Source organism: Thamnophis sirtalis, unplaced genomic scaffold, assembly GCF_051295495.1.
Source record: "Thamnophis sirtalis isolate CommonGarterSnake01/CBP01778 unplaced genomic scaffold, rThaSir2_p1.2 scaffold_10, whole genome shotgun sequence".
Lineage (NCBI taxonomy): Eukaryota > Metazoa > Chordata > Lepidosauria > Squamata > Natricidae > Thamnophis > Thamnophis sirtalis.
The window spans coordinates 53,779,230-53,791,914 of NW_028261390.1; the positions used below are offsets into that span (position 1 = coordinate 53,779,230).

Sequence of the window (12,685 nt, forward strand, 5' to 3'; positions counted from 1 at the left end):
TTATCGTAAGTAATCTTTGCTACTAAAGTACAGCCTAGTAGATGTTGGATCCACTATTTTTGTCTTTTGGAGAGTGTAGGAGAGCTATGTTAATTTACTGTGGCAAAAAACAAAACAAAACAGGAGTGTAAGGGATACGTTGGAAAAAGGTGCCCTTTTGTGGTTAAGGTCTTTTTCCTTTGCTTTTTTCTTTGGCAGGGAGGGTCCTTATTATCCAGCTGCAATATCAGCTTGATGTTTTCAGGGTCTTCTGAGGCCAGGTAAAACGTAAAGATTCTGAAAAGAGAATTGACCCATCAATAGTGGGGGCAAAATGATGTGGACTCATAATGTTTATCTGACTTGTTCTCCTTCCTGCCAAATTTCATAGTTGATGAAGGTAGACAAAGGCTGTTCCCAACAGCCTCATTTCACCTACAGTGTTAAAAAGAAGATTGAATGCTGTGGGATTTTTTGGAACAGGTTTTTCCTCTGAGTGGTCAACTCATAAATGCTGTTTTTGCAGATAGAAAATCTAGCGTGGTGTCCTTCCAAGCAATCAACTCCCAAATGTCTTACTTTTTTGTTTGTGTGAAAATGTCAGCCAGGACTTCCTTGTTGGAACTTTTGCTCTACATTCATTGCTGAAGAATAATTTTAATTTATGTTAATGATTATCGTCTGATTGCACATACGTCTATCATTATGAAATGTTTTGAAAGGCTGATTGACTTTAAAGTATCCAGCCTCCCTCCAGTGTTTGACTCAATTCAGTTTGCTTATCATCCAAATCATTCCACAAAGGATGTTATTTCCTCTATTCTCCATCTGAGCGTGGCACACTTAGAGGAAAGAAATATTTATGTGAATGTTCTTTGTTGACTTTACTTTGGCATTTCATATGATCATTCCTTAACATTTAAAAGATAAACTGGTTCTTTTAGGCTACATTAACCCTTTGTGTAACTAGATTTTTGAATTTCTCACTGATAAGCCCCAGTATATACGAGTTGGGACTAATATGTTCTTGAGCACAGGTTGCTTTGAGGAAGGGAGAGGAGAGTTGGCTGGAGAATGCTTTTCATGCCAAGAATGGATGCTCCTCTTGAGTGCTATAACATTGCACAGATTCAGGCACCCATCCTCTTTTGCAGAGTCAGGGACTCAGAAACTTTCATTCTTGGTGTAAAAAGTGTTTGCTGACCTCCTGCTCCTCCCTTCCCCCTCAACTACTTTCCATTTAACTATTTAATGAGACCTCGTCCTACAGAGCATGCTTGCATGCAAATGGGGGAGAGAGGGAGAGAGAGAGCGCAATCCATGTGTGTGTGTGAGAGAGAGAGAGAGAGAGGGAGGGGGACCCAAGCTGCTAGCAGCGGCGCGGGGAACAGGAACCACTGGTGGTGGAGTATGAAGCAAGATGAGAGGAAGCTCTGCACCACTCTGCCTTGCTTCGTACTACAGCCCCCCCCCCTCTTTGTGACCATCGCATCAGTGCATGTAACCTGGCACCTCCTGCCAGGTTACAGTGGCAAGCAAGGAGAAGAAGTGAAGAATGAAGCAAGGCAGTGGGTGAAGACCTGCCCCGCCCAGGCTTACCTGAGGGCCCTTCAGCCAGGCCAAACCCTCACACATACATTGCGCCATGCAGGGTAGCCACATCCCTTCATTAAACTTTCCAGCTCCTTTCACTGCCGCACATGCAGAGCAACTAAAGTAGTCTGTGGGACTATGGTAAAAAAAATAGTTCAGATCTTCCAACTTCTCACGGAAAAAAATATTTCGTGAGATTGGAAGGTCTGAACTATTTTTTTACCATAGTCCCACAGACTAGTTGCTCTGCATGCAGCGACTGAGAACTGGGCCTGAATGCGCCCATGCCCACTGGGATGACAGGGACTGGGCGGACCCTTACAGTTTCCAGGATGACCATGTGGGGCGGATTTGGCCTCATTGCGATCCAAATCCGGCCCGTGGGCCTTGAGTTTGACACCCTTGAGGTAGAAGGTTTGATGAACTGGTGTAATAAAAACAGACTGATTTTAAATGTAGGGAAAACGAAAGAGATAAATTTCAGAAAAGGCAGACATAGCCATACACCTCTGTATTAACTATGCAACTGTGGAGGTGGTTAGTAGTATCAAATTTCTGGATATGCAGCTGACAAGCAGGTTAGCTTGGACACTCAACAGTGAAACTGGTGAAACAGGTGCAGCAGCTGCATTTTCTGTGTCTCATGAGAAGAGCACATCTTCCTTCCCCCATCTTTCCCACTTTCTACAGAGAGATCATTGAAAGCATCCTGTTGTGTTGTATTATTGTGGTTTAGAAGTATTACTGTTTGGACAGGAAGGTTGTGCAGAAAGTGGTGAGGACAGCAGAAAAGATTATTGGAAGTTCACTTTCTTCTATCCAGGACATAGCATATAAATAACTTTTTAAAAGCGATGTGTGACCAGGGTCTGCAGTATTGTTTGAGACACTATACATCTTCTTTATGACTGTTTTTTGGTTTGTTTGTTTCCTTCCTTCTGGGAGAAGGCTTCATGGTATCCAAAACAGAACAACTAGATTTTGTAATAGCGTTGTACCATATGGTATCAACCTTGTTAACTTTTAAAACCCTTTTTCTGTCATGTATTATAAATGGACACACACACACACACACACACACACACACAGACAGACACAGAGAGAGAGATTGTGTGTGCTTATGTATATTTATATGTATACATATGTGCAAGTATGTGTTTATATCTACTGTGTTTTCCCAAAAATAAAACCTACCCTGAAAACAAACCTTACCCCAATTTTCATGCCTATACCTAATATATAATATAAGCCCTACCCCCAAAAGAAGCCCTAGTTAATCCCCACCCACCATCTGTTTGTACAAGGTGGAGTGAGATGCAGGTGTAAAAACCAAGCCGGGGTGGGTGGGTGGGTTAAGTTAACCACTTAACTTAGGACAGCCACAACTAGGCCTCCCATGCTCCGACCCCGGTCACACTGCTGCCCAACTTCTTCTGCAACTGCTTGTGGCCAGATGCTATGTGGTGTCGGTGCTGCTGCAAGGCTCATCACACTAGTGCTGCCACTTGTGTGCACAATGGCATAACACGCCACACAGTCCCCTGCGAGCAGCAGCATTGACGTGACAAGCCAAGCGGCACTAGTATGACAAATCATTTGGCATTCTACGAGTGACAGCACCAGCATGATGAGTCACATGACATCTGGCTGCAAGCGGTTACAAGTGGCTGCAGAAGTCAAGGAGCAGCATGACAGGTGTCAGTGCATGGGAGGTGTGGCTGTGGTGGTCCTCAGGTAAACAGGTAATGCATCCTCTGAAAATAAGACCTGGTGCTTATTTTGGGGCCAAAAAGAAAATAAGACTGGATCTTATTTTCAAGGAAACACGGTATCTGTCTGCCAGTCTATCTATGTATCTTATCTCATCTATCTATTTATCTAGTGTGTTCACAGAAAAAAAGGGACAATAAAAATAATCTTATATACTTACCGTATTTTTCGGAGTATAAGACGCACCCTTTTCTCAAAAAAAGAGGCTGAAAATCTGGGTGCGTCTTATACATCGAATGCAGCATTTTTTGCCTCCTGAAGCCCCGCCCCTTATACCCTTATGGAGGCTTTCAGAGAGCTCGTGGGGGCTGGAGAGGGCAGACATGAACAAAAAACGGGCTGTTTTTTGCCCCCTCAGCCCCAGCAGCATTCTATAAGCCTCCATAAGGCTATGCATGCAATTTTTTGACAAAAAACGGGCCCGTTTTTACAAAAAACAGGCAGTTTTTTCTCGTTCTTGCCCCCTCCCCGGAGCATTCTGCACTCTCCCCTAGGCTATTCATGCCTTTTTTTGGGGAAAAAAACCACGGGGACGTTTTTGTGAAAAACGGGCCATTTTTGGGACGTTTGCAGAGTGCAAAAACTTTTTTTCCTTTTGGAAAGTTCTTTAACTGATTGATGACAATTACATTAATCAAGTGCAGTGCCAGCAGAAACACCTACGTAGCTACTGTATTTCTCTCTATCTCTGTTTCTTTCTCTTTATCCATCTACCTACCTATCTACACACGCTGTTTCTCTCCCTCCCTACCTACTGTATTTCTCTCTCTATTTCTCTCTCTATCCCTTTATCTACCTACTTACCTATCTACCTACCTAACTACTCTCTGTCTCCCTACCTATACTGTATTTCTCTCTCTATATTTCTCTCTATCCCTCTACCTACCTACCTACACTCTCCCTACCTACCTACTGTATTTCTCTCTCTATTTTTTCCTCTCTCTCTCTATCCCTTTATCTACCTACCTACCTAACTACTCTCTCTCCCTACCTATCTACTGTATTTCTCTATTTCTCTCTATCCCTCTATCTACCTACCTACACTCTCCCTACCTACCTACTGTATTTCTCTCTCTATTTTTTCCTCTTTCTCTCTCTATCCCTTTATCTACCTACCTACCTACCTACCTACCTACCTACCTACCTACCTACCTAACTACTCTCTCTCTCTCTACCTATCTACTGTATTTCTCTCTCTCTTTCTCTACCCTACCTAAACATTCTCTCTCGCTGTCTCCATTTCTCTCTCTCTCCTCTCTCTCTCCCTTTACCTACCTACCTAACTCTCTCTCTCTCTCCCTCCCTACCTACTGTATTTCTCTCCCTTTCTCTCCCTTTCTATCCCTCTATCTACCTACCTACTTTTTTTAATTGCCTCTTCAAAACGTTGGTGCATCTTATACTCCGAAAAATGTGGCATATACTATCCTTAGTTCTTAGAAGATGGAGAGAAGTGTGTACGAGTGTGACTATATAGGTTTTCTTGATCAGATCTTCTCTTTAACAAGCGAAAAACAGTTGTGGACAGATATTTAAGTGGGTAACATTTCTATTTTAGGATTAAGACTTTATCTCTCATTACTATTTTCAGCTAATGACTCACCATACAGTCTTAAATGTGTATTCAGGAAGTAAGCTTCTTTATATTTGGTGACTTTGGAGTCTACATAAAACATTGTGTGCTTGATGTACTATAAAATCAGGGTATTATTTGTATTACAGTCTTCCTGCCTTCAGTAAATGTCCATACATTGTTGGGTACTTTTGTTTCCTTGCAGTGAGAGATATTTAGCTAGTCAAATTGATTAGGAATATATCATAAGTTTAGTAATGAAAATACTTGATATGATGGAGGAAAAATTAGGTGGGAATCAAATTCTTAAACAGACTTTGGAAAAAGATAGAATAACCTTTATTGTCATTTTTTACTGTGGGCACACTGGCACAGATTAAAAATGAATTTCTATTGCCTGCTCTCAAAAATGTACACATACATAGCACACATATAGATATGCTATATACATATATGTATATACCTACCTATATATTACTATATATAAAATATTAACCACTGTCCATCTTGATTACATAGTGGAAAGAGGAAGCTTGAGAGTTCACAAGGTTTATACTGTATGGAACAAAACTGACTGAATCTGGATGTTCTTCAGATACCATGAAGCCTCCTCCCAGAGAGTGACAAGGAAAACAGATGGATTAGAGGATGTGTAGTGTTCCAACAACACTGCAGAGCCTGCTCAAGCAACTTATATGCTATGTCCTGGATAGAAGGGAGTGAACTGCCAAAAAGGGAAAATGTTAAGGTTTGCCTCCAGGGTGATGTTCAAAAGAAAGCTGTAACCCGTTGGATGTTTTCACCTGTTCAACCGATCTATTTTTATGAAGTGCTTTTAAACCATGATATTTCTGCTGCTCATTGGGTGTAGAAATTAACATCAGATAGATAGATCCCATTTCCGGCATTACTATAGCATATATATGATTAAGATAGGGATTGTATTTGAAATAAACAAGATTCTGGCAATGTACTTGCGTCTATTAAAATAGCTATGAACATTTATTTTTACTGCAATGGTTCTTTACTCTGCATTTGGGTACAGTTAGAAAATCAAAAAATGGAAAAAATAGTGAAGTACTAGAAAAGAAATTGAACAAATTATGTTATCTGAAATTGAGATTCCTTTCTGTTCTTGGTTCCAAGATAGCACAGATCCTGGCAGCTGGTTTCAACTTTAAAGGACCAGCACTGGAGGGAAGGGGGGAATTTTGGGTCAAACTCTGGCCAGCACCTGCAGTGTGGCTGCGCATCAAGGCCAGCAGGCTTGCTGCAGTCAATCCAGGCACAGACCACGTGAGTGAGGCATGGCCTCCACAGCCCCTGAATCCATGCAGGCCCAAGGAGAAATGGCAGGCGAAGGCCAAGGCAGGCTCAGGCCCAGGGCAGCGGCCTCCAAGCCTACAGCTGACCAGCACCCTTCCAGAGCAGTTGCTAGGGATGAGTCAAGGAGATAAAAGTCCTTGGAAAAGCAGGTGACTAGGGCGGAGAGGCTAGCGCAAGTGGTTAGGCCTGAATCCCCCTGCAGATCCAGATCCCCAATAGGGCCCAGCTCTCACCATTCTGGCTCACCTCCCAGGGGTTTCAGCCCTTCTTCCCCTTCTATTTCACCTGCAAGTCCTTGCAGACAGGTGGCTTCTCCTTCACTGCCCCCCATATCCCCTAGATCATATAGGGAGAGGGGAGAGGATCCAGGAGAGGGGGCATCTCGGGACTACCTGCCGGCTGCCCAGCTTGCCCCCCGGGGGCCCTCTTCCGAGAGGATTTGGAGGATCTGGAGCTGCTGCCTGATAGCATCAGGAGACTCATCTCCACCGCTATAGCCAAAGGCATCGCTTCGGGCCTCTCCCAAAGGGAATGCCCCTTCCAAAGGGTAGCAAGGCCTCACTCTGCCCCCAGACACAGATCTCCGTCTTCATCTAGGAGGGCCAGGATCTACCTCGGCCTCCTTCCCCCTTGGTAGTCAGTGAGGGTTCTATCTTGGGGGAGGTGGCCCATCCGGAACTAGGGTTCTCGGAAGATGAGGACTCAGTTCCTCCTGACCCCCCCGGCATTTCCAGGTCTCTTTCCTCCCCTGACCTTGAAACCTCTTCTGCATAAGGCCAAAAAGACTACTCAAATTGGCACGGGGCTCCTGTCCTAACACAGGGATCCCAACCTAGCCATGTTTATAAATCCCAATACTGATGGGGAGGTTCCAGCCCCCCCCTCTTCTTAGAAGTGGTCAAGAACCAGTGGTCTCAACCTCCTTTGCCCAACCCTGGGAGTAATGATAGGCACTTCTACAACATGGAGCAGGCCTTTTCCCAGGCCCTATAATTGCCTACCATAGACACCCTCCTTGCTAATGCTGCTACCTTAGTCTCAGGCAATGTGGCCGACAAGCTAAAGCCCGAGGACAAGCATGCAGAGCTTACAATCCGTAAGAATTTTAACGCCTGGGCCATTAAGTCATCTGCAGCAGCTTCCTACTTTAATCATATGGTGGTCATGTGGCTGCGGCAGTTGCAGGACCGCATCCCGCTGCAGGATGAGCGTCTTCATCAAGACCTCACCAAGATCATCTCAGCCACCCAGTTCTCTGCAGACGCCACCCTAGATTCCATAAAATTCGCTTCTAGGTCGTTGTCCACCTCTGTAACATCGAGATGCCTATTGTGGCTCTGCAATTGGCAAATGGACAACAAGTCCAAATGGAATCTGGCAGCGGCCCCCTTCACTGGTCCCAACCTCTTTGGGGCTTCCCTTGACCCAATCCTTGTGGAGAACAAGGATAAGAAGTCCTGGCAGGGGAGAGCTGTTTATCCCTAGCCCAATCCCCTCTGATCAAATGTTTTCTAAAAGGGGCAGCAAACCTGTGCCCGCCCCCAGTGCACAGGTTTCCAACATGGGATCTCTCCCTAGTACTTAGGGTTCTCACAGGACCTCCTTTTGAACCATTAAGGACGGTACACCTCAGGTACCTAACTTTAAAGGTGGCCTTCCTCATCGCTGTTATCTCGGCTAGGCAGATATCTGAGTTGGGTGCCTTGTCGTTCAAAGATGACTTGTGTCAATTCCACCAAGGCAGGGTCATCCTGCGACTCGACCTGACCTTTTTCCCAAAGGTCAATTCCCTGTTCCATAGATTGCAGGAGGTCATTCTCCCTAACTTCTGTCCCTCTCCTTCCCATGAGAGGGAAATTCTTTGGCACAGGCTAGATGTCCGCTGCACCTTGCGCATTTATCTCAGATTCCACCGCAGGGAATTATGGCCCACTCCACTTGGAGTGCGGCTACCACGGGCGCATGGGCCACCAGGGCTCCTCTAGACGACATCTGTTGGGCGGCCACTTGGGCCTCCCCGACTCCCTTTATCCAACACTACCGTTTGGATTGTTTCGCTTCGGTGGACGCGGCCTTCGGCCATCGGGTGCTCCAACAAGTAGCGCCCCCCCCGGAGTCAATGTCCCAGCTGTATCCCCTCCCGCCGAAACTACAGAAAAAAGAATGTTGGTCCTTACCTGAACGTTTCTTTTCTGTAGTAAGGCGGGAGGGGCTACATCCCACCCATGACATTGATCAGCGGTGTTTGGGGCAGTTGGGGGTCTGTGTTTTTGTGTGTCTTGGTTTTCCTTACATACTACTTGTAGCTTTTTCCATTCGACCTTGTGAAACTGGGAGCCTAGAGGGAAAGGAGGATACTTAAGAAAAATCCCTCAGTCTCTGGACCAATCAGGCTGTGACTAAACCCAGCTGTAGCCCCTTCCGCCTTACCACAGAAAAGAAACGTTAAAGTAAGGACCAACGTTCTTTTTTCTCCACGTTAAATTGCATGTTGTTGGATAGGGTCCATTGTTCAAATCTATCAAGATCTTTTTGGATCCTGAGCTTGTCTTCTGGGGTGTTGGCTATTCCTGCCACCTTTGTGTCATCTGCAAATTTGATGAGTGCCCCTTCTATTTCGTCATCTAAGGAATTTATGAAGATGGGCCTAAGGCAGAACCTTGTGGCACCTCACTGCTTACTTCCCTCCCTGTAAATGTAGTAGTATTAAGGACTATAGGTTGAGTACAGTTTGTCAGCCAGTTACAAATCTATCTGGTGGTGATACTGTCTATCCCATATTTTTCTAGTTTACCAAGAAGAAGTAGGCTACTTTGTGGAATGACTTGCTGAAGTCTAAGTATTACTATGCCCACAGCATTTCATTACCACTTTGTCAAAGAATGAAATAAGATTGGTTTGGCATGATCTTTTGGATTGAAAAGTAAGTTTGTACCAGTGTAATAAAAATTGAAGCCTTGATTATAATTAGAAAATTTGAATTATTTTAGAGGAACAGAAAAGGAGTACTGATTTTTGACTTAGAGCTAATTATTATTTGGGGAGATTGTACAGTGTGCAGTGTCCAATTTTCTGTGCGTCAGAAACACTTTGGCAGAAGTAGAAGCATTACTTGTGTACATTTTGTTAATAAAACTGCAGTTTAGAAACTTGTGCAAATATTTGAATCTGTTTTTACTCTGTAATAGTTCCAGAGTACAAGTCACAATCACAAAGTTAGTCTTCAACATTTAGTAATTTGTAGTGTCTGTATATGCAGGGTTGTATTTTTTTCTTTGACAAATATTAGATTAATTTCTAGACAAGTGGATTTGGAACTTTAAAATACAGCTTTTCTCATTATTAATTTTAAACTATAGCTTTATAGCCTGCTTGTGCTAAATTGATTAAACCGCGGTCTCCTAGATTAAATATAAAGGAACATATAATTTCTGGCTTGTTTGCCAATTCATGCAAAGAACAGAAGGAATGATGTAACACATTGCATGAAGCCATTTCAACGTGATCATGGATTCAGCATGTGTATTCCTAACTTACTCTTGCCTAATACATAAATATTTGTTTTAAAGTTACTTAGAGCCTGTCTCAATTTTGGAGGACTCTTGGCAGTGTACAACAACAAAAACAAATTACATCACAAAACATCAAAAACTAAAAATATACTCTATGAGTTTTTGTTGATTTATCATCAGCTTGTGATAAACTGTAGTTAATAATAATACTTAATATGTTATTAAACAATGAATCATTAATTAAATATTATTATAGTTATTACACATTATTAATAATTTATCATGAGAAGATCAGTGGTGCAATGGAAGCTACAGTTACTGATCAATAGTAATAAAATAGGAGAGGTTAATATCAAGAGAGGAATCTTTCAAAGAGATTCACTATCACCTCTACGATCTGCATTGCTTTGAAACAATAGTGAACAAGTCAGGCCAAGGATATCAAACATAAAAAAAATCTCTGCCAGGCTATCCTATCCATTACAAAACATTACAAAAAAATTGAAGTTCTGTGGAAGGCTTAGTCTTGTGCAGGGATCTCCCTTCATACATATATACTTTTATATTGTACACCTGATTCTCCCTCTAAATAAAGTATTTTGCACTAGTCTCTATTAAATTTCATTCCATTGTTTTGAGCTCATTTCTCTAATCTGTCAAGCTTCCTTATTATCCCTTCTCCCTTCTGTTCATAGACTCTATGTATCACTTTCATTCTCAATTTCCAGATTTAAACCCATTATTTATTTCCTTAACCTCTGAATTCTAATTGCTTTTGAAAACTTTTGGGTCTTTACATGTCTTTAAATAAAGGCAAAAAAACTGTAGTGCTAAACAGCAACCCTAGTAAGAAGAGTCCTGCTGATTTACGTTATAAGTCAGCAAGGCTCATTTCATCCAGTAAAATGAATAGGGGACTGGTAGAGCGAGCTGTCTGGAATTCCTGCCAGGAATTTGTTTAACTCAGTTTGGAGATTCTTGGAACTGAATAAGATTGAGGCAAATCCATAGACATTAGGAGAAGAATTAGTGGGTGGAACTGAAGGCAACAACAAATAGTAAAGAGCTAAATTCTAGATATTGTCACTGTGGAGTTGTAGATGAGGCACTGATGCATGCTGAGGAAAGATAGTAAGATTTGAAGTGATGTTATCACTTGTGTGTTGGTCTAGATCAGGGGTCCCCAAACTTGGTAACTTTAAGACTTGTGGACTTCAACTCCCAGCCAGTTTAGAGACCCTGACATAGATTAATTTAAAGTAGTTTACTATGGCAGCTAAGAAAAAAAAGAGAAAAGGAATGCTAAATAATTCAACATTTTTAAAAAGAGGTTTTCTTTCAATGCAGATCTTTCTCTACTGAGGTTTATCAATGCAGAGCTAACAAGAGGTTACTTCCTTGAACACAATGAAGCCAAGTACACAGAACGGAGAGAGAGAGTGTACACATGCATGCGAATACCAAGAGAATTGGAAAAGGTAAGTTAATTTATCAGCATTTTTATGCCTAAGGAATGCTCAGTCTCACTTTATAGAACACATAAACCTTTTTAAAGTATATAAAGAATATTATTCTGACTGCATGTTTTGGGTGTTCAGTCTGACGTTCAATTTGCCTTAAGTCTGATGTGATAACACTATAATTGAATATGTTGGACTGATTCCAAAGCAGTGATGTATCAGCAGTAGAACGGCATGTGCAGCCAAAATTCATTTGTTGCTTTCTGAGGAGCAGTTCTATCACCAATGGGAAAAAAAATGTGTTCAAGTTTAAAAAGTTGTTGATCTCTTGTGGTGGAAAATGCAGACTTTGTTTCTGGACTTTAGGACAAATGCTAGTGGGAGTCTCTTAAAATTAAACACTCTCCGATGGAAGATAGATGGAAGCATACAAACGCTAAATCAATCTAATAACATCCTTATTTTTGAGTTAATTTACATGTTAATCTTAAGTAATAGAACAACACATGAGAAAAGTAAAGTAACCTGATTAAATATAGAATGGGGTTAATGGAAAAAAAGGAATTAGCGCAAAAAATTAGAGGTGCTAAACAGAACTACTTTGAAAATGCAAATAAATCAGGCAGATGGTTAGCGTACATATTGAAAAAAGAGAGAATCAAGGAAAATATTGCAATTAATGAAATCTGCCATAGAAATGAAGAAAAGAAAAAAATTACACAAGATTATTATGGGAAATTGTATGAACAAGAGAATATAGAAGAGAGAGGAGCTAAACAATACTTACAGGAAGCAAACTTACCCCAGATACCTAAAGAAACTGAAATGATGCTAGAAGGCAACATAACGACGATGGAGCTAACTGAAGCAATTAAAAAACAAAGCAATGGCAAGGCACCAGGTCTGGATGGACTACCAGTGGAATTCTATAAAACATTGCAGGAATTGTTGTGTCTCCCATTACTAGAAGTTATGAATGAGGTTATGTTAAAGATGAGGATACCCAAATCGTGGTCAGAAGCATATATTACACTTGTGCCAAAAGAGGAGACTGACCCACTTCAAATTAAGAACTATAGACCTATTTCTTTGTTAAATTCAGATTATAAGATATTTGCTTCAATATTGGCAGAAAGACTCAAAAAATACTTAAATAACTTTATCCACCCTGATCAAAATCGGTTTCTACCAAAGAGACAAATTAAAGATAATATAAGAATAATTCTGGATACTTTGGAATATTATGAGGCACATCCTGAAAAGCAAATGGCTTTGATGTTTTTTGATGCACAGAAAGTCTTTGATAACGTGAGTTGGCGATTTATGTTGTTACAACTGGAACAGATGGGATTTGGTAAAAAAAAATTACTCAAGCCAAACAAACTATATATCATAAACAAACAGCAAAGATAACGATAAATGAAGAATTGACAGACTCTATTGAAATAAGGAAAGGGACAAGACAAGGCTGT

At 41.6% G+C, this 12,685-nt stretch overlaps 1 protein-coding gene across 2 annotated transcripts in view; it reads left to right on the forward strand.

Moving 5' to 3' along the window:
• Positions 1 to 12,685, forward strand: part of TAPT1 (transmembrane anterior posterior transformation 1) — a 75,359-nt gene that overhangs the window by 1,364 nt on the left and 61,310 nt on the right. For both annotated transcript variants that reach the window (XM_087724626.1, XM_087724625.1), the window contains exon 2: positions 11,101 to 11,231. In XM_087724626.1, coding sequence (XP_087580752.1) covers positions 11,101 to 11,231 — 131 coding nt within the window. The remainder of the gene's footprint in view (positions 1 to 11,100; positions 11,232 to 12,685) is intronic.